The 27,311-nt window shown below is 45.5% G+C and overlaps 13 protein-coding genes across 13 annotated transcripts; 4 read left to right on the forward strand and 9 right to left on the reverse strand.

Moving 5' to 3' along the window:
• Positions 1–35: 35 nt before the first annotated feature.
• VTP01DRAFT_10632 (uncharacterized protein) lies at positions 36–2,800 on the reverse strand (the record flags this gene model as incomplete). Its single annotated transcript, XM_069379016.1, has 11 exons — positions 36–103; positions 172–321; positions 386–488; positions 554–831; positions 893–969; positions 1,032–1,746; positions 1,804–1,858; positions 1,928–2,048; positions 2,113–2,256; positions 2,323–2,555; positions 2,618–2,800. The coding sequence occupies 11 exons, from the start codon at positions 2,798–2,800 to the stop codon at positions 36–38; spliced, it is 2,127 nt and encodes a 708-aa protein (XP_069239032.1).
• Positions 2,801–3,132: 332 nt separating this feature from the next.
• On the reverse strand, positions 3,133–6,055 carry VTP01DRAFT_10633 (uncharacterized protein; the record flags this gene model as incomplete). Its single annotated transcript, XM_069379017.1, has 9 exons — positions 3,133–3,451; positions 3,507–3,836; positions 3,905–4,121; positions 4,181–4,272; positions 4,328–4,475; positions 4,529–4,611; positions 4,675–4,746; positions 4,812–5,394; positions 5,503–6,055. 9 exons carry the CDS (start codon positions 6,053–6,055, stop codon positions 3,133–3,135), a joined length of 2,397 nt encoding a protein of 798 aa, XP_069239033.1.
• Positions 6,056–8,800: 2,745 nt separating this feature from the next.
• VTP01DRAFT_10634 (uncharacterized protein) lies at positions 8,801–9,067 on the forward strand (the record flags this gene model as incomplete). Its single annotated transcript, XM_069379018.1, has 1 exon — positions 8,801–9,067. The coding sequence occupies one exon, from the start codon at positions 8,801–8,803 to the stop codon at positions 9,065–9,067; it is 267 nt and encodes an 88-aa protein (XP_069239034.1).
• Positions 9,068–9,693: 626 nt separating this feature from the next.
• Positions 9,694–10,119, reverse strand: VTP01DRAFT_10635 (uncharacterized protein; the record flags this gene model as incomplete). The annotated part of the gene is made up of 2 exons (XM_069379019.1): positions 9,694–9,802; positions 9,923–10,119. The coding sequence occupies 2 exons, from the start codon at positions 10,117–10,119 to the stop codon at positions 9,694–9,696; spliced, it is 306 nt and encodes a 101-aa protein (XP_069239035.1).
• Positions 10,120–10,706: 587 nt separating this feature from the next.
• Positions 10,707–11,164, forward strand: VTP01DRAFT_10636 (uncharacterized protein; the record flags this gene model as incomplete). The annotated part of the gene is made up of 2 exons (XM_069379020.1): positions 10,707–10,759; positions 10,819–11,164. 2 exons carry the CDS (start codon positions 10,707–10,709, stop codon positions 11,162–11,164), a joined length of 399 nt encoding a protein of 132 aa, XP_069239036.1.
• Positions 11,165–11,304: 140 nt separating this feature from the next.
• On the reverse strand, positions 11,305–11,955 carry VTP01DRAFT_10637 (uncharacterized protein; the record flags this gene model as incomplete). The annotated part of the gene is made up of 3 exons (XM_069379021.1): positions 11,305–11,513; positions 11,572–11,650; positions 11,821–11,955. 3 exons carry the CDS (start codon positions 11,953–11,955, stop codon positions 11,305–11,307), a joined length of 423 nt encoding a protein of 140 aa, XP_069239037.1.
• Positions 11,956–14,080: 2,125 nt separating this feature from the next.
• On the forward strand, positions 14,081–15,481 carry VTP01DRAFT_10638 (uncharacterized protein; the record flags this gene model as incomplete). Its single annotated transcript, XM_069379022.1, has 7 exons — positions 14,081–14,120; positions 14,193–14,305; positions 14,375–14,491; positions 14,567–14,999; positions 15,061–15,204; positions 15,268–15,389; positions 15,458–15,481. The coding sequence occupies 7 exons, from the start codon at positions 14,081–14,083 to the stop codon at positions 15,479–15,481; spliced, it is 993 nt and encodes a 330-aa protein (XP_069239038.1).
• Positions 15,482–15,686: 205 nt separating this feature from the next.
• Positions 15,687–17,795, reverse strand: VTP01DRAFT_10639 (uncharacterized protein; the record flags this gene model as incomplete). The annotated part of the gene is made up of 3 exons (XM_069379023.1): positions 15,687–17,128; positions 17,185–17,472; positions 17,558–17,795. 3 exons carry the CDS (start codon positions 17,793–17,795, stop codon positions 15,687–15,689), a joined length of 1,968 nt encoding a protein of 655 aa, XP_069239039.1.
• Positions 17,796–17,947: 152 nt separating this feature from the next.
• Positions 17,948–19,265, reverse strand: VTP01DRAFT_10640 (uncharacterized protein; the record flags this gene model as incomplete). Its single annotated transcript, XM_069379025.1, has 3 exons — positions 17,948–18,578; positions 18,687–18,792; positions 18,875–19,265. 3 exons carry the CDS (start codon positions 19,263–19,265, stop codon positions 17,948–17,950), a joined length of 1,128 nt encoding a protein of 375 aa, XP_069239040.1.
• A 121-nt stretch (positions 19,266–19,386) lies between these two features.
• On the reverse strand, positions 19,387–20,635 carry VTP01DRAFT_10641 (uncharacterized protein; the record flags this gene model as incomplete). Its single annotated transcript, XM_069379026.1, has 6 exons — positions 19,387–19,686; positions 19,751–19,928; positions 19,991–20,067; positions 20,185–20,396; positions 20,468–20,495; positions 20,564–20,635. 6 exons carry the CDS (start codon positions 20,633–20,635, stop codon positions 19,387–19,389), a joined length of 867 nt encoding a protein of 288 aa, XP_069239041.1.
• Positions 20,636–22,478: 1,843 nt separating this feature from the next.
• VTP01DRAFT_10642 (uncharacterized protein) lies at positions 22,479–23,087 on the forward strand (the record flags this gene model as incomplete). The annotated part of the gene is made up of 1 exon (XM_069379027.1): positions 22,479–23,087. One exon carries the CDS (start codon positions 22,479–22,481, stop codon positions 23,085–23,087), a length of 609 nt encoding a protein of 202 aa, XP_069239042.1.
• A 357-nt stretch (positions 23,088–23,444) lies between these two features.
• Positions 23,445–24,083, reverse strand: VTP01DRAFT_10643 (uncharacterized protein; the record flags this gene model as incomplete). The annotated part of the gene is made up of 1 exon (XM_069379028.1): positions 23,445–24,083. One exon carries the CDS (start codon positions 24,081–24,083, stop codon positions 23,445–23,447), a length of 639 nt encoding a protein of 212 aa, XP_069239043.1.
• A 1,315-nt stretch (positions 24,084–25,398) lies between these two features.
• VTP01DRAFT_10644 (uncharacterized protein) lies at positions 25,399–26,346 on the reverse strand (the record flags this gene model as incomplete). The annotated part of the gene is made up of 4 exons (XM_069379029.1): positions 25,399–25,718; positions 25,791–25,912; positions 25,972–25,990; positions 26,064–26,346. The coding sequence occupies 4 exons, from the start codon at positions 26,344–26,346 to the stop codon at positions 25,399–25,401; spliced, it is 744 nt and encodes a 247-aa protein (XP_069239044.1).
• Between the last annotated feature and the right edge of the window lie 965 nt (positions 26,347–27,311).

Consider the following 27,311-nt stretch of genomic DNA (forward strand, 5'->3'; position numbering starts at 1 on the left):
CGATCTATGTAACATAATGTATGGTGTTTATTAGCCTATTCATGCAATTGAAGTACAAGGGACGGCGACTTTGGGGCTGTCCAACGTGTAATCCAGTCGATTACTATGTAAAGAATAAAAATTATATTTGCATCCTGTTCTGTCCTTTGCTAAAAGACGATATTCACGTACCTTCTTTGTGCCATTTGAGCGAGTTGGCAGGTTTCAAGGTCCAATGATTTTCATCAGGGAAGAAAAGCAGGCGAGAGGGAACACCACGTCGCTGCAGAGCAGTGAAAGTGGCAAGGCCTTCGCCGTACAACAGGCGATAGTCACGAGCACCTTGTATTAAATGAGAGTTAGAACAACGAAATCAAAGATAAGCGTTCGCAAACAGAATATCTACCATGGATGACAAGTGTGGGTGTGTCCCATCGGTGCACGTAGTTGGCAGGGTTCCAGCGCTCAATCATCACGCGAACAAGAGGGTTATAAGGGACACCACCGAACTATCAAGATGTACTTGGTATGGGTTTCTCTTTTCGAACAGAAAACCTTGCTTTTTAATCTTTACCTCTCTTTCATGGAAATAGAGCTCATCGGTTGTGTAGTAACTCTCCAAAGTGTTGAACATACCGTCGTGATTCACGAACGCTTTGAATCGCTTTTCTGTATTGTGACCGTTGAGCCAATTGATCATGTAGCCTCCGTAAGAAGCACCCAGACCAGCTACGCGCTCAGCATCCAAAAAGTCGTATTTTTCGAGACAGTAATCCAAGCCAATGATCAAGTCATGGTATGGATGGGAGCCCCAGTTACGTTGGATAGAATCGGTAAAAGCTTGACCGTATCCTATCATTGCGTTTTAATGGCTGTAATTTCTTGCCTTGTACTATTTAGTTATTGCATTTACCTGTGGAGCCGTGTGGGTTGATGGCAATGGCGACGAATCCTGCGCCTGCAAAAACGTGAGGGTTCCAGCGAGTCGACCTTGATTTTCAGACATTTAGTCATATGCTTCTGCTGAAAAACGTTTAAATGAAATATTTTACCAGCCATCAGTCCATGCACCTTGTGGGCCGCCGTGAATAAGGAAAGCAACAGGATACTTCTGGGAAGGATCGAAATCGGCAGGCTTGATCAAGAATCCATGCACTCGGTCGCCCAGAGCACCGGTGAATTCGAACTCCTCAGCAGCAGAAAATTCAATCTCTCCCAGACGTTCAGCCAGATCTGCAGCAGGTCCTTGTTGCTCCAAGTTTCCAGAGGTGATGTTCAACGTGTATAGGACATTTGGTGACTGCATGGTATTCAACGAGAGGAGGAGTAGATCGTCAGCGAGGGACATGACTTGCGAAACAGAGCCATCTTTAATCAATGTCTCAATATCTTCAGTCTCGAGATCGATAGCGAACAGTTTCTCTCGACCGTATTCCTCTGCAGTCACATAAAGCGTCCTTCCGTCTGGAGCGACCACAAGGTCTGAAGGGCTTCGGTCCCAGTCGCTTGCAACAGCGAACCGTTCAGATAGGGCTTTGCTGTACAAGATGATCCGGTTGCGATCGGATTCGTACTGAGGAACAAACATTTGCAGATAGAATAGATCACCGTTAGGAGCATAGGTAGGAGAGTTGGATGCTGCAGGAATATCGGCATTAAGGACTTGGAGCTTTCCTTCTCCAAAAGTAGGTACAAGGTAAATATGTCTTGATGTTTGCCAAGCATTGTCTCTGCTCGTAATCTTTGCAGCAAAAGCGACCTCCTCACCTAAGGTAATGCTTTAGCTTACATAGTATACAGATCCATTAGTGTCCTTTCCTTTACCATCTGGAGAGATATCAAACTCGGAAGCACCACCCAATGGGAAATCCGGGCACTCCTACACCAGATAAAGCGTTATTTTACTATTGCTTACAGCAATACAGTCGTTGTGTAAAAGGCTACCAACCAAACCAGTGTTCTTCAAGAGGTTTCGAGGTTCGCCGGAAATTTTGTACTTGCCGTCGTCAAGTTCGAGTTGGACAACAAATAGCTTGTTTTGTTTGTCTGAGCGGAAAGCATCCCAGTGTCTGCGATTGCTCTGGTATTAACAATATGTGGTCACGATCACAAAGTGTTGACTGTTTTACTTGCCTGACCATGAGGTGGTCGAAAACCAAGCCGGAGCTTCGCTTTGTCGATTCGATTTCCAAATCACGCAATTTGGTATCTTTAAGGGAATCGTCGCTGTCGTACACCCTGGCAGAAAATACAAGAATGCCTTTCTTATCGTTATATCTGGAACATTTATGTACATGTCTAAGTTAAGTTTTAATTGACAATCGTAATTGGGCAGGCACTCACTTGACATTAGCAAACTCGACAGGGAAATCAGTAAGCTTGTAAGCTTCTTCGTTCTTTGCAGCAATATCCAAGACATAAAGCTGGTCCACAGGTTCATCTTTCAAGGTTTGAAAGAACGCAATGTGGGATTCGTCGAGGAAGAACGGGTCGCTCTGAGAAGAATCGAAAGAAGGCTTCGTCAGCTGCGAGACGGAAGATTTGTCAAGGTCCACCAAGTACAAGTTTTGGGTTGTCTGTTGTTATGCACAATTATTCTAGATATTCTCACGTAACCATGGCGAGCTTTTACACCTACCTTGTCTTCCTCAGGATGATATGTCGATTGAGAATATACGACTAGTTTTCCACTCGGTGAGGTTGAAGCTGCGCCGGGACGTGGGAGAGACACCACGTCAACCGGCTGGAGAAGTCGAGCCTGTGCGATTGCGAAAAGACACAGAAACCACAGCAGCAGCCGAAGCAAGCCGGTAGCCGCCATTGTGTATACGTGCTGTTGTTGCAGAAGAAAGAAAAAGTGTCGCTTCGCCCGAGTGCGGCGGAACTGCTTTTTCGGCGCTTGACAAACACGGAAACGGGCTGTCCGTTGTCACACCAGAGGAGCCGACCTGCATTCTTCCAAATCCAGAAACTGTTTCCTTTTGTGGGAGCAAGCGTTTCATGCACACAACAGCTTACTGTAGATATGTGTTTGAGAGAATATATCCTCGATCCACAAGCATCCACCCCACAAAGAACCATATTCATAATATGAAGCTATTGATATATTTAATAGCAATGTAGCCGCATATAAAAATGCACGCGATTATCGATTTATTGATGTGAAGTTCCTATGTGCTGCTTTTGTTGCAGTTGTGCTACTATTGTCTCTGCAGACGCGACATCTGTCTCGTTAATCGCAATCCCGTCCAAAGTTTTCAGTTTCGGACAGCATTTTACAAAAAGCGCCCGATATGTTGCTCTTCTTTCTTGCCAGTGTGACGGTAGGTTTTGACAAAACTCGGCATCCCGGGACATCCAGGTACGGTCGTGCTCGTTAGCGAGATAGCGGGATATGCGTTCTGCAAGTACAGACTGGTATGCTTCCGGTGTCTTTATAGGCGGGTATAACTTTGCTGATATCGGGTTTTGTCTGCCATGCATAGAATGAATACTCTGCTGTTTCAAGGCACTTTTTGCAAACTTACCGAAGGTCAAGGTGATGCAATTTTTCGAGTGTGCGTATAGTTTCAACAGTCTCGCTAAGACTTTGAAGTCGATTGTCAATCAGCACGAGTTTCTGCAAATGTCGAAGCTTGCGCAATGGATGAATATCCCTGAGATAATTGTGGCTCAAGTACAATGCTCCCAGGTTCGGGACCTGTCGAGAAAAGTCGGACGGCAACTCCTCGATTTGCACAGCGCAAAGTTCCAGGTATTCAAGAGCGAAAAAGTCGACTACCGTGTCAAGCTGCTTTAGAGCATTTCCTGACAAATATAGCTTACGCGCTCCTCGTAGATATCGCAAATTGATTTCGCTAGTGTAAGTTAGTAACCCATCCTTTCCATGGTAATGAAACAATAACATGAACGCATCTTTACTTACACTTTCTGACCACCTTGATCGCGCAGAGAGAAACTATCTAGCCGCGAAGTGCAGGACAAGCCAACGATGCGAAGGATCTGATTATCATCAAGATACAGCGTTCGCAAATCAGGGAAAAAGCTTCCGTCAAATGTTTTCAATCGATTGTAGCTCATACGCAGAATCTTTAGCTTCGCTGCAGGCTCTTCAAGTTGGATCCATTTGACATCGTTGTGATCTGTGATACGAATTGGTGTAAATATATGAGAGAAAGGAATAAAAGGATTAACCACATACCCAGATTGAGCACCTTTAGGCTAGGAAGCCCTTCAATGGCTTCTAGGCAATCAATTCTGTTGAAGGAAACATCCAGTGTTTCAAGGAATTCCCTTCAAAAACAAGTAAGCGATAGTTTAATCCTAATTAACGAGTGAATATACTCACAATCGACCTTTACGAAAGCCAAGATGTCTGATTGCATTAGACCGCAAATTCAAGTGAATTAATCCCTTCATGTTTCGAAACGGTGCGCAGGATGAAATTTTGTTGTTTTCTGCGTGCAATGTCCTCAAATGATACAATGGATTGATTCCTAAGTTACTCATCAGAATCTGCATGCTGGATAAATGCTCCCAGTAGCGTTACCTTCAAAGTTATCGATAGCATTGTTGCAAATATCCAGATACTGCAAATTACGAAGGTTTTGGAACGAGCTGATATCCGTGAGCCTATCAAGAGCAACCAATTAAGCATTATGCGACGAACAAGTGTATAATGTCAAGGGCGCCTACCGATTTGATTTTGCTTTGAGTATTCGCAATGTCTGTGGTAGCCGCGGCATTCGAGAAATAGCATTGTTAGATCTATGAGTGGGATACACTGTCAAAATCAAAAGAAAAGATTGATTGAGTCAAATAAGCAGCATTACACTACAAATGTCTCCAAGGAAGGTAGAATTGTCTCCAAATCAATCACTGTTGTGAGTTTTCGATAGCTCAAATCCAACGATCGCAAAAATGACCACTGATGGAATGGTAGAATACTGCGTATGTGCTCGACCACTGCTAACACACCCTGATGATGATCGATTTCTGCCTCGAATTGCAACCTCGAACACAGAGCCTGGATTTCGTCGTTTTTCTCTTCGCCTTGTGATTTCTGTTGTTGTTCCGTATTTCGACTTTTATCCGGTTCCAGCGCTGTCTCGAGCTGCCCGAGCAATAATCGCTGCGCTTCTTCTTGTAAATCGTCATCCACACTTTTCACACTTTCCTGACGAGAGGGTGCATCGTTACTAAGATAAGGACTGTCTCTTATGACTTTGATGAAGTCATCGGAATCATCCGTATTCGTTTTTGTTGTCGATGGTGTCTGTCCGCCGCTTGTAGGCTGACTGCTGCTGGTAGTGGTAGTAGCAGTAGCAGCACGGCGGTGTTGTCGCATGGTTTCGTCGTAATCTCGTTTCTTTCGCAAGGCTGCCTGCGCTAGGTCTGCACGTTGCTTTCCCTTGTCTGCATCCATATATAAGTTCCGTGAGTTTTTGTGAGTCAAACTGGTCTTAAGATGGTTTTGGAGGTAGGAGAGAAGGAAAAGAAGAAATATATACGAATTTCACTTGCCTTTTTTAAAGTGATCCTTTTGAATGTTGCCAGTAGAGAACATGGGAAACGAAGCACCACCAACAGCACCGCGGCTAGGTATCCAATGTGCTAAATTTTCTGCGTCTGATGAAGGCTCATCGGTTTCGATCTTTTCGCTGGACATTCGTAATAGTCTTTCTTGGATGGTCGGTTGAGGAGAAGGAGGAGCAGTGTTTGGATGATCCAGTGTATTGCTTTTATCAGTAGCGTCATTGTTTTGAAAGTATCGATTGTTTCTGGAATCGCTTTGTTCTTCCACAACGTGCGGCGGTGGTGGTGTCATTGAACGCGACATATCCACATCCTTGTCAGCGTACCGTTCCAAGCTGTCGTATGGTTCGAGATCTGCAGGTGAATCTACACGGTGCGATTGCTTTTCGTCCGAGCTGTTGTCGGGATCAGACAACTGTTTGAAGCGATCAAAGTTGAGAGTGACACTTTTTGAAGGTATAGGCGTAGGCTGAGGCGTTTCAGCGTTCTGATTGCCGACATTGTGACCTGAGGAGCTGTGCTTCTCTTCAACAGAGTCCATTATCCAGGCACGCTTAGACCAGAAAAGGAGTCTGTGCGTAAAAAACGATATATTGTTTCTCTTCTCCCGTTACATCAATGTGTTATCATTAAACGACTGCTTATGCAGAACCCCTTACTTGACTTGCTTGTATTTTTAATATGCTTCCCACTTCCTGCGCGGAATGTATCACAACGACGATTCGGACCAGAAAAGACTGCTTGTACTGAACACTAACACAGAATTACGTAGATGAGTAGATATAGACTTTATACTAAACTGGTTGGAACGCAAATATCATTATTTAATTAAGAAAAATATGTATGAAACTGGTTTGTAGTAAAGAGACATAGTTTTTTAAGTATCTCTGTTATGAGTTTAGATCCTGCAATTAGGAGAAGTCTTCCAACGATCCCTTCTGGTTTTTTGGTTTCCGTTTGTACTTGAAGGTACCAGTATAGCTCCTAGCAATGAGATTGATCGAATCATGGAAGTACTGTCTTCAATATACGTTTTGATGAAATGATTTACGCATCTGCAACAAGATCCAACAGCATTGTATCCTCTGGCATTTCTGCGTGTGGTTCGCCTGCAAAAAATCGAATTCATTGTCTATTGCGTAGGACCGGATCGACGACCAAAGCGTTGGAGAAGTTTCATTCTTCTACGTATTCGCTTTCTGATACGTATTACTACAACGTTGATTTTCCTTGGACTGCTACCGGATTGTCCAAGAACCGAGAACGGAGCTGTTCGAGATTTATCACAGATCGCATAAAAAGAAACAAATTTTTTGACTTTGGAAACCTCTTTATTCACACTATTCATCCTATCTTATCGTTTTACATAAAGGTGCGGTTTAGTTCACGTTGAGCAAGCTTCAACGATATATCCAGGAACCACCGCTAGGAGGCGGCACCACCAGTCCCCAAAAAGTAGGCGAGATTCTACAGATACAATCTGTATCCTCTTTGCAGCTGCCATCCTTGTGCAGAGGCATAACATTGCTGATGAAATAGGAGCGTAAAAGCTCGAATATGATCCGGTCTTGAGCACCCTAGACTGCCTGAATTCACCTTGGACTGCTGCCTTGGATGCCTTGGGTGCCTTGAGAGCCTTGGGAAGTGGGACTTGTAGAAGGAAGCCTTAATCACTGGAAGTGTATGACAAACAGGAACGATACTTAACGTTCAAAATGAAGCCTTGGATGTCTTGAATGTCCTGAATGCCCCAATAACGACTTGACCAACTTGCAAGGGCGGAACACCGTGGGCCTGTTTCCTCACCGCAGGGCCCTGACCCGGGTTTTTATAGTTACTACCTACCCCAAGCCAACAGGTCGATGGCAGCTCGAATGTGGGGCAAGAGGACAAAAAGGCCGGCACATCAAAAACAACTCAACTTGGAACCCAAGCTGCTGGCCGAATCCGTCGGCACCAACCTGAAGACTTCACCGATGGCCTGCTTTCCTCCTACAGGGCCTAGCCCGGTTTCCTTTTTCTACATACCCCTTTCATGCAATCGACATCACATCGAAAGAGCATGTTACTACAGCGGGCGTGGGAAGGGCTTAAGGACAGGAAACCGGCACACCAAGCCCACGCGATCTTTTGTCCGGACTTACGCGCGGGGGGAGAGACCTAAAGAATGTTGTGTAGGCTACATCGCTAACAAGAACATTGTTGTTGGTTTTGCAACTTACTGGAGAGAGTTGGAGTTGACAAGTACGGACCATGAGGATCTTTTCCACGCCTATTCCCAAGCTTGACCTCTTGCGAGGAAAAGAATGAGAAAACCCGAGGAAATATGCCCAGAGGGGGACGCGCGTCCTTTTTATGTCGTGCGTTCATTGGTGATTGTTAAATTGTCATTTTTGGTCATTTTTGTGCAGATCTAGAAGTGCATCGCCCAACTCCACGTCGGTTCATGGAGCCACTTGATATATGTACAGTGCTGGAAGTTGAATTTGATCAGAACCAGCGAGTATGGGCCATTTTCCATGGATTTGGGCCCGATGCAGCGAATGTGAACTACGTTCTCCAATTTAAGCCAAGGCAGCGAAAATGAACCAGCAGCTGTGGAAGTGAGCCTTGGCTACTGACACGAGATATTCAGCAGACAAAGCATGAATATCATGATAGTTTTATTTCTATCTACAGACCTTTCTCACCATCAAGACAGCACAAATATACTTGTATATTTTTTTTTAAAAAAATTCATTCGCTTATGCATAAAAGACTGGCAAAGAATGAACAATGATAGAAAACGCGATGGTGAAGTGGCCACAAGATCATTTAAAGTCAGCTTTCGAGCTGGATGCAAGGTGTACGCTAAGGTGTGGTTGCTACTCAATGAGGGTCGTTTTAAATCACCAAGTAAAAAAGGAGCTTTTCTAATAGCAATAAGAAAAAAGTAGTTTAAATTATGATTCCAATAATTATATAACGTTTCTCAATGACGTTTTGGCTGTGCTGCCTGGTGGTGAGAAAGGTCTGTAGATAGAAATAAAACTATCATGATATTCATGCTTTGTCTGCTGAATATCTCGTGTCAGTAGCCAAGGCTCACTTCCACAGCTGCTGGTTCATTTTCGCTGCCTTGGCTTAAATTGGAGAACGTAGTTCACACTCGCTGCATTGAGCCCAAATCCATGAAAAATGGCCCATATTCGCTGGTTCTGATCAAATTCCAGCACTGTATTTTCAAAAATCAATTGGCGTTTCCCAAAAAGTAGATGGCGAGACGTACCAATGGACTCTGGAGACAATGCGGCAGACAATCTGGCCTAAAGGTGTTGTGGGTATATTCATCATCGATATGAAAAAAGCATTCGGCGGTGCAATTGAGGATGTGTTTCACGATTCTAAGCACGTCCTCTGTCGATGGCATATATCCAAGCACCTTGAAGCAAACATGGGAGGTTGCTTCCGTAAAAAGAGGAAGGAGACAGAAGAACTGCAAGAAGCCGTCCACACGATGGTCTACAACCGTCAAGCGCAAAAATTTACTGAAATACCGTGCGCTGGCCAATAAGACTTCATATGCTTTTACAAGTGAACTCAAGAGGTCAGGATCATAGAAAAAAGAGATAGTCCAAAAGAAAGGAAGCTGACAAGAATGTGAAAAATTAGATTTCTGCGAAAACACAACAAGACGACGACGAAGCTCAAAGTAAAGAAACAGAAAGTGTCAGACTGAAGAAAGAAAGAATAATAATAGATTATTTCGAAGGGTAATCATTAATTTCTCTGACACTTGCATATCTCCAGCTAAGCTACAGTTTCTCTAGATTCTTGGAGTACAAGGAGAAATGAGCCGGCTATCTTGCTGGTAATATTTCGAACCTTGGCGTCCGTTCGGCTTCTCGCGTGGAAGGCATGCATTGACAAATCAAAAATACAACGCAAACAAGGGGCAGCTTATTCCAAACTTTCAAGGCGATAGATGCCGTAATGTGGAAAGAAGTATTGCTTGACGGAGGGATGTATGCATTGGCCGAAATGCATTCGATTATTTTTCCACAATCCGTCAAGGATATTCAAATGTTCCTCTCTCAGCTTGACGAACTGTAACGTATTTCTGAAACGATCCGAGGCACCAAAGCTGTCTGTATAAAAGAATTTTGGGAGGTGAACAGTCAATAAACAATGGGTACGCCATCACTTCGAGAACAGTGCATCAAACAACTTCCAAGTTGAATCGATGTATCGTGCATTTTTAGGCGCTTTCATATCCACAATGGGATCGGTATTTCGGAATTTACTCAATCTTTTACCATCCTTGATAACTGACGTGCATATTTAGCTCTATGTTGCCTTCCCTCGTTTGCACGATCCAAGTGTAAACGAGAATTTCTATCAAGAATCAGTCCACCGTGACTTTACCGACCTCTTGCTGCTGCCCACATTGCGCAATGTCGTAACACCTTCCGCCCGCCAGTCCGTTCCTTTGTCCTTTGCCGCTACTCCTTCCGGTCCTTCTCTGCACGCGATTTGTCGGAAACCTTCCGGCAAATCTGTGACACCGTCCAACGTCTGGATGACCTCGCGCGGTTCCAGGACTTTGTCCTCATCTCTGTGACCCATGGGCTGAAATCAGTGATTTCAGCCCCTATGGATATTTTTTGTCAATCTGTCGGACCTGAGCCAGCAAGTTGTCTCTCCTTGGACAGCCTCTATGTCGACTTTGGCATAGAGTGCTTACCAGATACCAACCTTTCTGTCCTTGGCGCGTGATATCTACCCACACGAACCTCTGTGTTCCACTTCCTTTCCTTCCTTTCCGTGGCTCCGATCCCTCGTAGCTATCTGGCTACGTATATGTTCGCAAATTGTGCCCATTGGGCCAGTGTGTCACTTACCGTTTTCCGGCTGGTTCCTCCTCGGTTTGGTCTTTGGCTGCTGGTGTGGGCGGTATCACTCAGATCCGCGCATACCAGAAGCTCAAAGAACCGTTTTACCTCCGTTCAATCCATCGCGGGAATCATTCAAAAGATTTCCGACCATCTACACTCCTTTTCGACAGAGAATAAAACATCCTGGTAAGTTCATATCATCATCTGTAAGTTGCCACAAATTGACAATCTAACGCTTTCCTTTCGAATTAGAGTGACTTTCTACATCTACTCCACTCCTGACGCTCCGAAACATATGGAACTCGGCGGGAATACCGTATGAACATGATCGACATGGCTGCCAGCTTTGAACGAATCACAGAGATTTCCTCGTAAGTATTAACTCTTGATATTTATATGTCGTATAATCATCTAACAGATGTCAATTTAGTATGCTATTTTATGATTACGTGGACTGGTTCCCGACCGATTTCTACTGCCAACTGTGCTGGTCCTACATCGATTGCATGCAATCTGTAGCCAGTACATTGGCATTTATGCCAAATTTAAGCCCGCAACCTGCACACTTGTCGCTCCTTTCTGTCTCTTGCTACTTGGCGTCTGCTGCATTCAGCGACCCAAGCTACACCACCTTTTGGTCCCCTGTCGTGCGCTATCTCCGTTCCTTTTCTCTGGGTTCTCCTCTGCGGTTTGTTCGTGCGTTCGTCGTCGACAATGCCTTACAAGTCGCTGTTCCTTTGGAACCGATGCGCTGGCGCTTTTGGGTTTCTCTCTGATTCCAGGGAATAAGCCCCTGAAGACGTCGTAAGTTGGAAAACAGTTTCTATGTTCTTGGCCTTTTAGTAATTCCGTTTTTGATTATCATAGTTCCTCCTCCCGAGAGACCCTCTCATGTTGCAAGAACGAATGGAAGGCGTCATTCAGATCCTAGAGGCTTCTGGCGAGGCTGAGTCGTTGGATGTCTCAAAAGCACATCCAACGAAGGAGGAAGGCGAATGTCGGGCAGCTCAAATCGCTGCTCGATGAGCTCAAGACTCTGTCGTTCGCTGATGAGGCCGAGTTGCGGTTCATACTGCGCTCCTGTACCACGGCCATTGTGTCGTGGTACTTGAAGGAGAGGGACGTCTGTAACGAAAAGGGTATGTCCCTTTCAATCTGTGTGGAACATTAAACGAGCACTAACATGTTCCTTTTTGCAGGCCAGGAGTACTACGGCCGTCTACTTGATGAACTGAACAGCAGTCGGGTGACGAAGGCCCGAACTATTGCGTTCGCATCGTCAGCGTTTGTCGCTTGATGGGTCCTGGTGCTCTTTTGGCTCCAAACGATTGGCATTCGGTGCTTGTCCGTGTAAGTTCATTAACCACAAAACTTTCCAAAAGGTCGACTCTAATCCCCTTCTATCCGCTAGCGAATGAAGGTCAGCCCGTACAAGACTTGGGATAAGGCTCTTTAAGAGCATGACGACGTCCGTCGAGCCTTCCAAGAGGCCTTCAAGTCCGTGGATGCTTCTCGTGTAGCTCCCTTGCGGACGTTCCTTGCGTTTGTCGACAGAAATGTCGAACATTACGACAAGGCTCGCCTTTTGCAAGGCATGAAATAAAGTCTTTTTTCTTTTCTCTTGTCCTCGCTTTGCCTTTCAGACCTAGTTGTCTGTGGTCTTCGTTTTCCCTCAACAATAAAGAACTGGATCATTACGAGGACTCGGACGATCGTTTACTCTCCCAATGATGCCACTGCAGAAATCCACAACGTACTTCATATTACTGCCTAAAATACGATCATCTAGTTCTCCTCTGCTGTTTAATAAGATCATGGAATCACAGTAGCATCTGGAAGCCCGTAACTATTTGGCTGCAAAGATAGATTCGAGCTTTAAATTCACAGCATGTTTATTACTGCAGACATTCGCGAATGGATAAGCATAGGTCGAGAACGAAAATATCGAGATCAAGCTTTTAACTCTTCCCTTGTCTTTTTTCATCAGACACTGCTCCCTTTGTCGTATACAAAATATAAGAACAATTGGGATAACAAACTGTAAATCTCTCCATAACGTATCTCTTATCCAATCCTACATACCGATCCTTCTTGCTAGCTTTATAATCCCCCCCTTCCCCTGCAGACTGGCTTGGCCTTTCTGTTGATTACCTGACATATAGTCGAGTACGCATTCTCTTCCGTTACGGCTTCAGCTACGATCATACTTATCTACGGATAACCAGCGATTGTTTTCCGTTATATATACTCCTAAATGGTTCTATGCGAACTATGTAGAAAGAATAGGTTATTCTAAATAAACCGAAAACTGTGGTCAGATTCGTTTGAAAGAGAGATCGCACTCGGTTATCCGTTCGAGTGAGCATAGTCCGTTACATACAAGAAGAGGTCCGTTTTCTTGCAAGTAAATCTGTTTGCGCGTAATAGGCGTCAAAGAGAAAGACTCACGGAAAAGTGTGTATTTCTTATTCAAAAGGAATGAAACAGATGTTTATATGCTTCCTACGGCTCATGACTTCCTGACAACTTGGCAGTCGTGTTACAAAGTTCTCCACATTACAATCCTCGTCGCGCAGCCTTTTGTCAGCCAAGTTTCTCAACGTACACTATCCAATTATCAGGATATCTGCATCTGCTTTATTTTGCAACGTTTGCTGAATCGGATGTTCTGCCTCTCGCCAAACAGCCAAAAAGGACATCCTGCCATAGAAAGGGCAGTCGAGATTTATGCACTGAGAGAGCTCGGTAATAATGTTAGACACAGTACAGGGGACATAGTTCAGGGTACTCGTCCACTCGCGTAACGGGAAGACTTGATTTGTCCTCTCGATATCCTCTTCGCGCAGCCCATGCCCAGTGGCATTACTGTTGTGCGAATCTGCGCTGCTCTGTATTCCATGGTCCGATTCGGTTAATAATGCTATTTACAAATGACAAGTCCGAACAGTTGGCAGTTTACTAGAACTACTGTCCATTATCAGATCCATCGATGTTCGGTATCGATAGTTATGTATCATGGTGCCTATTGTTGCTGGAGTAATATGGTCCAGCGTTGCAGAGTGTGTATCGTACATCTCATCGAATGAGTAAAGCAGCTGGATCTTCATGGATTGCCTGTTGTTGCATGCATGCATGCTTTCTCTATTTATCTTGATTTACATCCTTTATATCTTTTACCTAGTAGTGCGGATGTGACCAAGAGACTATCGTTGATGGAATGGAATGAAAGCTAATATGTAAAAAGTGCGAAAGGAAGCGGCGCGCAGAACACCGCTCTGTAAGTGCCTTGTGGGATCATGCTTAAATCAACATTAAACGTAAGCAAGAATCCGTCACCCGGTAGTTCTATTTAAGCGTACCGCACAGTGGCCTGTCATTTGCTGCTTACAAGAGACTTTTGTGCAGGAGTGTGCGCACACGTCGGAACCTATCAACGTTGTTAGTTGTTGTTACCGTACAAACATGTCACAATAAAAAATTGCAGAATTGAGTGTATTGCCTAGCAACAGACGTCGCGTAGGTAGCAATTTTCTCACGTGGATGTGGTTTTCAACAAGCTGGTTTCTGCCCAGCCGGCGCGTTGGGTCGACTTTATTCTTCCGTCATTTCCCGCCGAGGACGGACCTGCACATGTGAATTAAAGAGCGGGAAAATTTTGACTATTCACTTCTTCCACCCACCTCTTACCTGCAATGTTGAGATCCACCGTTACAAAGTTGGCGCGTTCCCAGGGTAAAGAGCACACGGGAGAATACTAGTCAGCGGGAGTTTGCGGTTTTTACTCACGAGTGTCTGCTCGCGCAGCTCTTGCTCGCCGTACCTTTGCCAGCCAATCCGGCGGCTACGAGTCCACAGCAAGGAACTTGATGATCAACAAGAACACCAAGGTCATTTGCCAGGGCTTCACCGGTAAACAGGTAAATATTGGGACTGAACTCTCGAGGTACTCGAGCAAAGAGAGTTGCTAAGGACGTTTTGATAAATAGGGTACTTTCCACTCTGAGCAAGCTATCGCGTACGGCACCAACGTCGTCGGTGGTGTTTCTCCAAAGAAGGCTGGCCAAACTCACTTGGGCCTTCCCGTCTTTGGCTCTGTCCGTGAGGTATTTAATAGTAGGAAGAAAAAGAAGGGAGGCCCAGCTCGTCGGATACTGATAAATAGGCCTGTACATTGTTAGGCTGTTCAAGAAGTCAAGCCCGATGCATCTGTTATCTACGTCCCTCCTCCCGGCGCTGCCGCTGCCATCTTGGACGCTATTGAAAACGAAATCCCTCTCGTTGTTGCCATCACTGAAGGTATCCCTCAGCATGACATGGTCCGCGTGAAGCAGGCTCTTATGACCCAGAACAAGACGCGCCTTGTCGGCCCCAACTGCCCTGGTATCATTGCTCCTGAGCAGTGCAAAATTGGTATCATGCCCGGCCACATCCACAAGCGTGGCAAGGTTGGTATCGTTTCTCGTTCCGGTACCTTGACCTACGAAGCTGTCAACCAGACCACCCAGGTCGGTCTCGGTCAGACCTTGTGCGTTGGTATCGGTGGTGACCCTCTCAACGGTACCAACTTTATCGACTGTCTCTCCATCTTCTTGGAAGACCCCAACACTGAAGGTAAAACTTGGTATATTGATGCAAAACGTCAAGTAAAATTGACGAACTCGCCATTTTACAGGTATCATCATGATTGGTGAAATTGGTGGCACTGCTGAAGAAGAAGCCGCCGAGTTCTTAAAACAATACAACTTGACCCGTGAAGTACCAAAGCCTGTCGCTTCCTTCATTGCCGGTGTCACTGCCCCCCCTGGCCGCCGAATGGGTAAAAAAAATTCTTTATCATAAAAGCCTTTGCTGCTGATGCTCACGGGTTCATTGTTCCTAGGTCACGCTGGTGCAATCGTTTCGGGCGGCAAAGGAACAGCAAAGGATAAGATTGCTGCTTTGAAGAAGGCCGGCGTCCATGTCACTCCCTCTCCTGCCAATCTCGGCACCACTCTCCTTGAGGTAAATGTTTTCTATATATATCCGGATCAAAACACACAAGATTACTAAATATGATATTTGTTCTTTAGGCCATGAAAGCCCAAGGCTTGTGATTAGATTCTAATAGAAACTCCCCATCCTCTTGTATTTCATCTCGACGATAAAAGCCTGGAAAAGGATATACACTTTGAATATAGTATCTTATTCAAGATCAGAAAGCATTGGTCGATCCAATTTTACATTCCGAAATAGAACATGGAGGGAAGGAAACTTTAGAGATAGAGAAAGGCTCTGGGCGTTTCATTTTTATTTTCGGTTTCATCCACAAAATAAAGAATCTTTCCTTTCGCTATTCCGCTTTTTTACATTAGATTCGTCTTCAATTTGATGAGATGAAGCTGCAGACGCTGTGGAAGTTGAGGAGCTACTTGAACTTGAGCGTCTACGTAACCGCCGTAAATTGTGGACCTGCAAATGTGACGAAGACGTCGAGGTGGTTGTCTGATAGCAGCTGTGATGCCGTGGGGTGGAAAATACATCGACAACGGGAGGACTCGGTGTAGAAGAAGTCGATGAGGATGACGCGACCGTGTTGTTGGATCCCAAATGTAAATGTGAGAATTCACTGCTTATCGCGCTCGCGCTCGTTGTCGTCACAATGCCATTGCTTCCACCACCGCCGCCATTGCTATCGTCACAGTTTTCGACCAGTATTCCTGCGCTAACTGAAGGGACATTGCTGCTACCGACATTGCTGTTGCTGCCAGTGGCACCACCGTCGCTGCTACTGCCTACTACAGCGGTAGATGATGTCCCAGAAGCAGTTGTTGCCGTTGATGAAGTCGGATAACGTAGATGGTGATGATGGTGGTGATGATGGTGGTGGTGAAGATGATGAAGGGCGTGGTCAGGTGTGGTAGCTCGTCGATTGTTAGCAGAAGACGCGGAGGAGGATGTACCGGGGTTAGCAGCGGTCGTGGTAGTGGAAGAGGAAGGTGATGCAGCGTTGGAGATGCAGCCCACACTCGCAGAACATGATGGTAAAGCTGCATTGGAGGATTCGGATTCCCCGGCTTCCAAATCCGGTCTCGTCATCCTGTATCTCTTATTCATATCCGCGGCATCGTTGCTTGATGTCCTGCGATGATGGCGCCGCCAAGTCAGGTTACTCGACATTGCTTCCTCTCCGGTCTTGTCAGTCGCGGACAAGGAGGAGTCACTGCTTGCAACTGGGGAGCTATGTCCAATCACTGTACTAGCAGATGGTATGCTTTCCATTGCTACAGAATCTCTGCTGCAGCTAGTCACGTTGCTGTTGCTGCTGCTGCTGCCAGCGAGGGCGGTGGTACCGTTGCTGTCGCTGCTGCAAGTCTTCTGGTCGTCTAGCAATACGTCAGAGCTAGATGATGATGATGATGCCTCGGCGCCCAGCCAGTTGCCACTATCCTGCCGATTTGATCTCTTTTTGCGTCTGCTCAGCTTTGCAGTCAGAGCTTCTCTCTCGTGGCGAGCGGCCTCTTGGAGCATAATACATTTCAGCTTGTAGTCAATGTTGGCTCTGCTCTGGAGATACATGAAAAACTCTGAGAGTTTTGAGAAATCCCAGTCTTGCGTGAAAGCGCGAAGGAAGCGTTCTCGCTGGGCATTCTCTGCAGTGACATACGGCGGCGTCGCAAGGATGGCCGTAATCAACGTGGCTGTGTACTGCGTAGCCCAGTTCTGCGTCAAGTGTCTGAGTAGGTAGGCTCGTTTCAAATCGCCTGCACTAGCTTGTCAGCAAAAACGACCCTTTTCCTTTTCTTCGCTCTTTCATTACCGGTGTGGTCCAACCAGTCCACGGTCACATGGCGCACCAGGATGCTGGTGCTTTCCCAACGCCAGTCAGCTACCAGCCATTTCAAGGCGTTGGCAACACGGTCCAAAGAGTATTCGTTGGCAATGCGATGCAGATACATTGCCGTTACAAGCACGTTATCTTCAGACTTTAGCCACGAATAAAACGTTGCATCATACAATTGATCCATTCGTTTGATGTTTCGATGTACGTCTCGCCAGTCACCCGTCTCCTGCTGCACGCTCTCTGGAAGGTCCTTACACGACTGGTCTGTAGTAACACAAAGGGATGAGAATGAACGGGTTCGGATACGCTTGGATACTACTAGTTCCAAACTGAAAAACCTCGGACTTGCCTGTATCCACAGCTATGCCAGCCCACTCTGCTACCGTCATTGCATGATGTGGTGGTTGAGATGGAGAAAGGATAGAGGAGAATGGGTCGGTGACAGTTGAATGAGCGGCGGAATGGGAATGAGAAGAGGGATGAGCGGTATACTGGTTATCAAAGTTGTAAGGCAAACGGTTGGACATTGTGGCTGTGTTGCCATCGGCTGGAGCATGCAGGTCGTCGAAATGTGCTCCAGTGGACATTGGTGCTCATTCGATAACGGAGAGAGAGAGAGAGAGAGACAGCGATCACGAAAGGAAAAAGGAAAAAGGAAAAAAAAAGCAAGACCCTCAGCTGCTGTTGTGGGACGAGAGAACGAGTAGCGGGTTTGTCTTCTCCGCCTAACTCTTTCATCTCACGGCGAACGCCTGTGTGACAACCATTGTTCAATGTCCTGCAAACAAACATCAGGATGCCGTTTAAAGTAATCCTCTATGTCTTTACAGCTCTTCATATCTTGGACAATTTCTTGGATCCTTTGGACCTGCCATGCAGGATCAGGCTGCAGTCTGGCTTGTGTCTGTTCAACTAACCGGCGAGCAATGCATGCTAATAGCTGGCAAAAGATTGTCCAATCCCAGCCGCTGTGGACCAGCAATAATCTTTGGCAAGTGTCTACAAATTCCTCGTGAGGCATTTCGGTACGCAAGTCTTCAATCGAATGCTCCACACTCCTGAGATCGGCTTGCAAGGATCGATACGTAAAGAGAAGATTACATGCGTTTGACCAATTATGGTTGATCGAGATGGTAGGTCCAATATTCTCTACTTGATGGAACCAACCACTTGGCACAAACAAGGTCTCGCCATCTCTCTGATACAACACAATTCTTTCCGCCTTGTTAAAGTTGGGAAACTGCTTTGTGTCGACCTGGCGGATATCGTAGGGGAAATTACCCAGCGTGTCGCATAGAAGATGCTCTTGATCAGGGTAGAACAAGGTCCATTTCTTGATGCCACAGATATTACTTGACCATGAATAGGATCTATATTTACGTTAATTTATTTTTCTTGCTCTCTATTTCCTTGGTTTGATTATTGTTCTTGTTCCCCCCCCCCCACCCTGCCTTGCCCTTCTCTTTCTTTATACTTACCGAAATACGTCGGCGTGGAAAGGAGTGAATGTCCCATCACCACCCATGTAAACAAACCGATAATCATCCTTGTCACCTTGGAGCCAAAACTCGTTCATCCAATCATCTATAGTTTTCTGTTTATTATACTTTTGTCCCATCAAGGGTCACGCAAAGGGGGCAAGGAATGGAAGGCACGCTGTTGTTACCTACAAAGATATCTGGCACCGTGTATGCTTCGTATTCTGGGAAAGCTCGGCAAAAATGCCAATCTTTCAAATAGAAGCGACCTTGTTGCCACACGTCGACAAAGTCGGAAAACTTCATATCTGTTCGCTTCTGATCGGTAAAGTGACGTTCGCTGCAATCGGCCACTTGAGCTGTAGCTTCGCCAAACGCTTGACGCAAGTATTCGAATCTCGGAATGGACGATGGTTGCTCAGGATCTGACGAATCTACTACCGGCTCGACCCATTCTCGACGAGCTCTCCAATGCGCAGTGAGTTCAGGGCCGACAAGTGCGGGAAGGTTCGGCTTCAAGTGGTGCTCGAGAAAGTATTCGTAACTGGGTGGTTTTTCATAGTAAGGAACGCTTTGCATGATGATCAAATGATTGGAAATTTTTTTGCAAGAAACAAGAAAAAAAATGTACAGAATGGTATATTATAAGGGAAGAAATAGAAAGGTAAAAAAGGAAAAGGAGAATATAACATTGCTACACTCATTTTGATGTTGTGGATGCTGTACTGCCATATCGTGGTATACGTTGCTGATGAGAAGCAGAGTGATACGTGGGTGGATGACTGGATGAATACGAATGTAAACTTGAACGAGACCAGGGAGGATGCCGTCCGAGGATTGGGCTGCCTGACCGTCCGTTGCTCAAGGAACTTGGGCTTCCTGGAGAACCATCGAGCCAGGCATTGCTCTGCGTGGATAGTAACGTCATGTATGTTCTTTCCTCCTCTGCGTCTTTTTCGATCATGATAGCCAGGATCACGCATGTCAGCAGGGCCGTCAACTAGACACATGCGTGAATGAGTGAGCACTCGTTTCTTTCTCTCGTTTTATCCACCATGTAATACCTTGATTGCTAGTAATACGAGACCCGTCGCTAAAATGTACTCCCGCCAATCCGCTAACGTGGCTACTATTGTTTCCTTGCATCCAGCTGCAGCGTACGCTGACGGAGTAGTCATGCCAGGACATGTTGAGGAAGGTATTGGTCGATCATGGGGTGAATTGTACCCGCAGCACTGAAATCTGTGGGAAAAAAATGTTAAGGGTTGACCATGCGTCAAGTCACCATTCGTTCCAATACTTGCGCTTGTTCTACGTTTAACAAGAATTTTGAATCGTGTTCTGCAAAAAAGTCCCAAGATACGCTCGCGTAGTGATCCATCTAAAAGATTGGAATTTCGGAGGTCGCTTAGCACACCGCTGCTGCTGCTTGCCTATATCCTCCTTCATCCAGCACCACCGCAACCCCCGCCCCTCCCCTCGCTCCTCCAAATAATACCTCTCGGCGGTGGGCGTACGCTAAAGCGATCAGGACGACCTCGATGATCAAAAACAGAGCCGTTGCGCCGCTGTATGATTTCAAGAATCCAGAGTGTTCAATGTGTGCGCCGAAATACGCAATGAAAGATATAACTGCGACGATAAATCCGACAGCGACGAGGACGATAGATACAGTGGGGCTGATGATAGGAGCGTTGATGGTGTAGGCGCCTAGGTGGAAGTGTAAGCTATTCCCATTGTTGTTTTTCTCCCCTCCCCGCGTTTGTTTGAGCTGTAAGTACCGAACGATAACAGTGCAAGACCTGCCACCTAGTAAGCTGGGCGGTTCAGCTGCCAAGAAAGAAAGTGACGATCGTCGCAAAAGAGAGTCAAGTTACCGTGAACAGGAGGTGGAACAAGGCAACAGGTTCGCGCAATCCTTGGGACCGCCGAGCCAATGAGTCCTCCATTAACAAGCTATGCAAGCAGACAAGAGAAAAGAGAAAGACAAGGAAAAATGGTCTTTAGGAAAACTTTAAAACCGAAAAAGTCAAAGGGCTTCATGCTTGTGCATTCCCGGGCTCGTCCATCCATTCATTACTTTAATGGAAATACTCTCGCCACTAGAATGCGCGCTTGACATTTTTCTTTATGTCATCCTACTCTTCGATGCCTCTGCTCTGCATCTGCTCTTGCACGCTTGCTCTCCCTCTCTCTTTGAACACGGTGGTGTCACGGAACACAACAGGTGCTTTTTGCTCTAAAGCAACGAAACTCAGCCTGCTGTTATTCAGTGTGCCTGATCAGGCTCTCACCTTTTTTTGCTGGCCTGCCGAAGGGCCGACGTAATAAAACAACAGAGTATCCGGTCAGAAATGAAATTGCAACCTCAAGGAAAATACTTTTCCTTTGTGAAAATAACAGATGCAATGTCCTGTATACGCTGTTGCTGCATGACGGAATGCGGCTCTCTGGGAAGCGGAAGAACAGCTGACAAGATCATCACTTGGCATCTTTTTGTTTGCAAAGTTGTCCTACAGCAACAAGGTTTCTTGAATGTATTTGTATCCATTCTTGGATGTAGTGCGACGTATCTTTGAGCTGCACCGATTACGTTTCTGCAAAGGAATACGCTTCTATATTTGATGATCCCTGTTTGTGCAATGACCGAGAAATGGGAAAAGGAGGCAGAAAAAAGGAAAAAGAATAGAGTCATTCAAGTCGTACACAAGCCCAAGTGGCTCTATTTTGTGAATAAACACGCTGCAGTCGAGTACATACGTGACAAGCTAGCAACATAATAGGTGGATCAACTACTTGTTGGATACTGAGCATTCATCTCTACTAGACGCAATTTGATGATTTGGGCAAGATCATTTTGAAGAAGACTCGTCTTGTCAAGACTTGGAACAAGCAGTGATGTGTATGTATTCATCACATCTTATATAAATGACATTTTACGGATGGTTGGTATCACGCGACCTGTCCCTGCATTGGATTGTCAACCGGGATCTCTCAAAGCTAGAAATGTTGAATACATGGACATTCGTTGTATCGTAAAGGTATACATCGGAAGGAGGCGAGTCGGACAAGACTGACAAGTGAGGAGCGGATGATCATCATGTTGCAAAAACGCAGCACTCGCAGTGAGGATAGCATGTTTGCAATAGTCCGACATCGAATGATGTTATTATCGCTTGCATTTCTAGGAATTCTCTGACTAAACTATATAACTTGCAAGCGCGCCGCTGTTATATATCTTTTCTACTGTCCAATTCTTCATTTTTTAACTCAATTATTTCTTGAGCTAAATAGTCTAGGTCTACGATATATACCTGCACGATTCTCTATTCCGCTAAGCATATGCAATTTAAAAAAAATGCATAGCAGAAATATGTCATTTACATGGTATCTTTTTGCTGTAACGGACAGGAATCAAATATGTAGAAAACTTCGCGTTTGCAAGAATAAGGAAGATAATAAGGATAATGATGTAGTAAGTATAGAGAATCATTGTGTATACAAGTGAGCATAATCATTTGCATAATATCTTGTAAATGTATATGTACAAGAGGATAATACACGACTAGAACCTGGGGATATCGTCAAGAAGAAGCAAGGCGGTTTATGCATTTTTTAGGGAAGCCCTCTGGGTTCGGGCAATCAAATCTCGACATGAAAAATGGGTTCCATGAAAAACGGGCGTGCATGCTTGCTTTTGCCGCTCTCTGTTCTTCTGGCTCTTTTTTTATTTCTTTCTTTCTTTCCTATTTCCTCCCTTGCTCTGACGTGCACCCGCACCACTATCTTTGCATGCTGACGCACCGCAACAACAGCAACTTGGTTTTAAACGGCGGCGTTTCTGACCTAAAATCACGGCAGCAGCAACCAGAACAGGAGGACGATTTTGAAGACGCACCGTTTGTGGAGACCATGAGTCGCCGCCGACCTTACAAACCCAACGACCTCAGCGATGTAGGCTCCGATCGCGACGATTTCGGCGATGGCAACAAGGATCGCTTTATTGAGCTTGCACAGGCAGCGTTGGAGGAAGCCACGCTTGAAGATGAACGCAAGGGAGTTATTCAAGAAGTAGTGGAGGCGCTCATTGCAAAAACGGGTGCACCGCTTGTTGCCGAGGTAATCTCTGAACAGCTGCGATCGCAAGAAGTTATCGAACGGATAGCAGAGTCATGTGAGGAAGAGGAGGAGCGGCGGCGGCGACGGTCCCGGGAGCATGTCTTTGCGCCAAGCATGCTCAAGGAACCACCAGACGCCGTGTTTGATGGAAGCAGTACTGTGAGTAATCGTCGATGGCTTATTTCTGAATATATCTGGAAACTATTTCGAATCCTCCTGCTAGCTAGCCTGGTAGGCCTCGTTTACCATTTCATGTGCGCCTTCCATCACGATTTGTTTTGATTCTTATTATATATATCCAATCCCCAACAAACTCTCCATTATCTTTATATTTCTGTTATCCTTTACCCCGATTCCCTCTCTCTCTCACACACACCCTTTCTTCCTACATCTCATCCCGCAACCCACCCACACACATACGCACACACGCTTTATTATTCTTCTGTTATCTCTGCATGTACACGCGGTTAAGCCCCGTTTTATAGCATTTTTTCACATATTAAAAGAACAAGAATTTGACGTAAAAAAAGCGGGCCAATTACGAGATCAAGAACAAGATGGGTACATGCATTAGCGGGCATACGACTCGCGCGCGCGCGCGTTCATCTGCGTTTGTATGTGTTTGTCCCAGCTCTTGGCTTACGAGGCCGTTCTACTGCGATGTTGTCTTTTCCTCAGCAGAGTTCGTTCAATGTAGGCCTTTGGATCTTCGTCGTCTTCACTGTGCCACGTCCATTCATCGTCTGCGTCTGCTGTTGACACGCTTGATTTTCGCTCCACGTTCCGTAGCTGAAAGTGCTGCACGTCTCGTTGATCCGTCTCTGCTTCTTCGTCTTCTTCTGATTGTCGCCGTCGTTCCGCCTCGTCATCGTTCTTTTCCATTGTCGCATCATCGTTATCATCCGCCCCTTGTCGGTGAGTCTTTGACTTGTCAGAGCCCCAAGTTGCTGACAAGAGCATCGCCGAGAACGCCTCCACAGCGAACCCAGCGCACCCGCCAATAAGTGCACCGCAGCCAACGACTATCAACAGATAAAACAGGATCGGGTATAGAGTGTGGAACATGACGGCAATGTGCGAAAGTATCCATGTGATTGCGTGCCATATCCATCGTGCAGGCGAACATGCATAGTATGTTGCAGATTTTACGACATCAACGAAACTGTAGCACAGCCTCAGCGGTGCGTAGCTTGTTATTACTTCCACCGTGGTCGCAGCAGCGCCGCTTTTGATAAACAGAGCTGCAGGTATTATGAAGAGTGATGCAACAAGAGACATGACGGAAATTATACAGTGGATGAAGAAAAGAAAGAATAAAAAGACGACGTCCGTCTGTGCTTGGGCCCCAATAATCTTGCAATTTCGTCAGTGCTTGGTTAAAATAAGGTTTTAGGCCACGTGTTTTTGGGATAGCATGTGAAGAATAACATTGGATAACGCACAGATCAATTCCACACACTTCCGTTTTCCGAAATGAAATGCTTTTCTTTCTTGACTGCATGCGAGAACAGTACTACAGATCTTGAACAAACAAAACCATAGATCAAATTCCCTGGAACGACAAGTTCTCGTTTGTATCCCACGCTATAGTCAGTTTAACTTTATAAAATGCATAATATTGATCCTCCGGATGATGATAGAGGAGTAAGGTAGAACGTCGCATAGTAAAAATATCGAATACTGGTCTTAGTTGCCATGGTTTATGCCTGATTCAACGAGCGCAGTGCGACCAGAATTTGTAAGCTGTTTACTGTATGTATATTGATTCATTGTATTTGCAAATCTCCTACCTTATAACTCTTGGCAAGTCGATCCTTCATTCCCGGGTATCAGTTGCTTACATAAACCGTCTGTGAAAGGATCATTGTGTGTCGTATTCTATATTATATTTTAATAACATATGATGGTTTAATTACCATAACATTTGGAAAGGGTAACAGGTAGTACTGTAATTATCACTATTATGTCCATCTATTGTATCACGTCACGACTATACAGTACCTTTGTCTCGGCGTTAAGTGAATTGTATTCTAACGTAAACCGAAATTCGGGGCCCCGCGAACCATTAATGCATTGGCAAAGGCATTCTTTTCATATGCTGCAAGAGCTTCTGCCAGTTGACGCAAACAGGCCAAACTGTTCGGTTACGTAATATCATCCGGGAGCTAGAATCGTACTAACGACTAGCTCGTGCTTTTAATCGACCGGACGCGTCGGGTAGACCCTCGTTTATGGTTACAATGCATGTTGCGCCACGGACTTGCATCCGGTATATTTCAATTGGCATCTCATCCATGCGACCGCATAATACAGGGAATGACATTAATAACACAAGCGTAAATGACTCATCATATCTGTGTCTAACGTGAAAACATACCGCATACAGCGGTCATAATTCCAAATCGCAAAGGTTCACCGTCGTTCTCGTAAATATGCAATGCATCTCCAGGAAAGAATTTTAGTAAGCGTGTTTGTATTTGGATATGAACATGAAGTGTCTGCGGCAGATATTTGGATCGAAGGTAAAAACGGGCGGGGGATGTTTCGCTGGTTATGATGAACAGGGTAAACAGGTGTATATACATGGTGATCGTTAGGGTTTCCGCTTCCTGAGCGTCGCAGCTCTCGTCATCCTAGTTGGTTGCGTTGTTTCGTTTGTCTCTTTTGCATCCTCTACCACCTCCTTAGCGTCATCCTTAGCTGGGTTAGACTCGCCAGCCTCGTTGACCTCCTTGGGTGCTTGCTTGGATTGATCTGCATCGTCTGGTCGTCGTTCCTCGTTCTTTACTCTGGATTTAGCCCGAGCTGCTGCTCGTCTACGCTCTTCCTCCCTAAACTCCTTTTGCTTTTGTCTGACTTCTTGCTCGGCTGCCTTGATCTCCTTTCGGAATAAGAGGACCTGTGGCTCAGGAGCTATGAGAGAGAGAATGCGCCAGCGTCAGCCAAAGTTCAACACATAGCTGGATATCCAAGTCATCAAATTACCATGCACCATGTAATGCTCCCAGCCGGATGGTATATCAACTCCTAAAGCTCGCCATTCCTTCTCAGGCAGCGGATCATACGACGGCAGCCATCTTGCTATTTGGTTTGGCAATTTGCAGTGCCTGAATGAATGGCGATTAGTAATTAGACACGTAACATTGTGGTTATGCAGAGTTAGTACCTATATCCATAACCGTCATCTACTCCAACGTAGGAGATCACAGTATTAAGATTTGTCAATTATGCATTATCCTCTTTGTATGTTTATCGCACCTCCCCAGTAGTAATTCGAGTAGTAGATATTCTTTTTGTGGTTGGCGACGTCAATGTCTCGCTGCTCGAGCAACTGTCTTTCTTCTTCCTGAATAAGTCTTTGAACCTCTTCGGGATCCATCTGCTCTTCTTCTTCATTGTTGCCGTCATTAGCTTGTGGTGCTTGATTGTCGGTTGCCTCGACATGAGCTTGCACGGGCCTCCTTCCTGCAAGAGCAACTTGCTGTGCTGCCTCTCGTTGGGTCTGGGCACGCAACTTCTGGGCCGTTGTCAGTTCTGTCATGGCAAAGTGCGGGTCGGGGAAAAGTGGATATGTTAGGGCGTGGAAAAAGTTTCGTGCATCTTGGCGCGCGCGTTTTCTTCTGACGCGCGACCAAATTCTGCTGTGTGTGCGGCGGAGATTCTTTGCAGCAGCAGCAGCACATCCGCCACTTTTTTTTGTTACCCGTCTTGGCAGAAGGTGGGGGGAGGGAGTACACACACAAGTCAGAGAACAATGTGCAACGGATGCCCGCCCTGATACGGTTGGAACGAACTGCAACAAGTAGGCTTGTAATGTTACATTTCTAATGCATCCAGATCGTTTCGGCTTACATAGCAACAGCGTACGTGATACGCGGGAATCACGTCCAAAACGTGAGATCGTATTACATATTCATGTATCCTAAACGATCTCCTCCTCCGGACAATAATTGTAGCACATGAAGCGAGCCTATCGTGAAAAAGCAAGAACAAGAACTTGGAGATAGTGGGACCATTGAACTGCAATTAGCGTTTACTATATATTGTTATGTTTAAGTTTAGAATGATCCCAGTACGAGTTGGGAAGGGGTCTTTTTTACTCAAAACTATGATCTACAAAGTTCAGAGCCATAAACTAGGTTAAGGATCTTTTATTGCAACATAATAGTTATTACAAGGAATAAAGTATAACTTTGCTGCGATATGTAACGGGTGAATTATCCAAAATATATGGACGTCAAGCTTCCACTGTCTCATCCATTCAGCAGAAAAAGTGATGTAGGTCTCTTGTCTCAGAATGCTGCAATCATTTTTCTATGGCAAGCGCTCGATCAAAATGCAAGTATGTATTCAGCGTTTACTCAGGATTTATCCCTATTCGGTAACATAAATGGAATTCAGAATCTCTGTACGATTATTACCCCATATCCTACTTACAGTTTCCCACTCTCTTACATTCAATCTATGACCTCCGACTATCTAGCCCTGGTTTCTCGGTAGTGAGCA

This window comes from Rhizomucor pusillus, assembly GCF_041956525.1.
Source record: "Rhizomucor pusillus strain CBS 183.67 unplaced genomic scaffold VTP01scaffold_9, whole genome shotgun sequence".
NCBI classification, from domain to species: domain Eukaryota; kingdom Fungi; phylum Mucoromycota; class Mucoromycetes; order Mucorales; family Lichtheimiaceae; genus Rhizomucor; species Rhizomucor pusillus.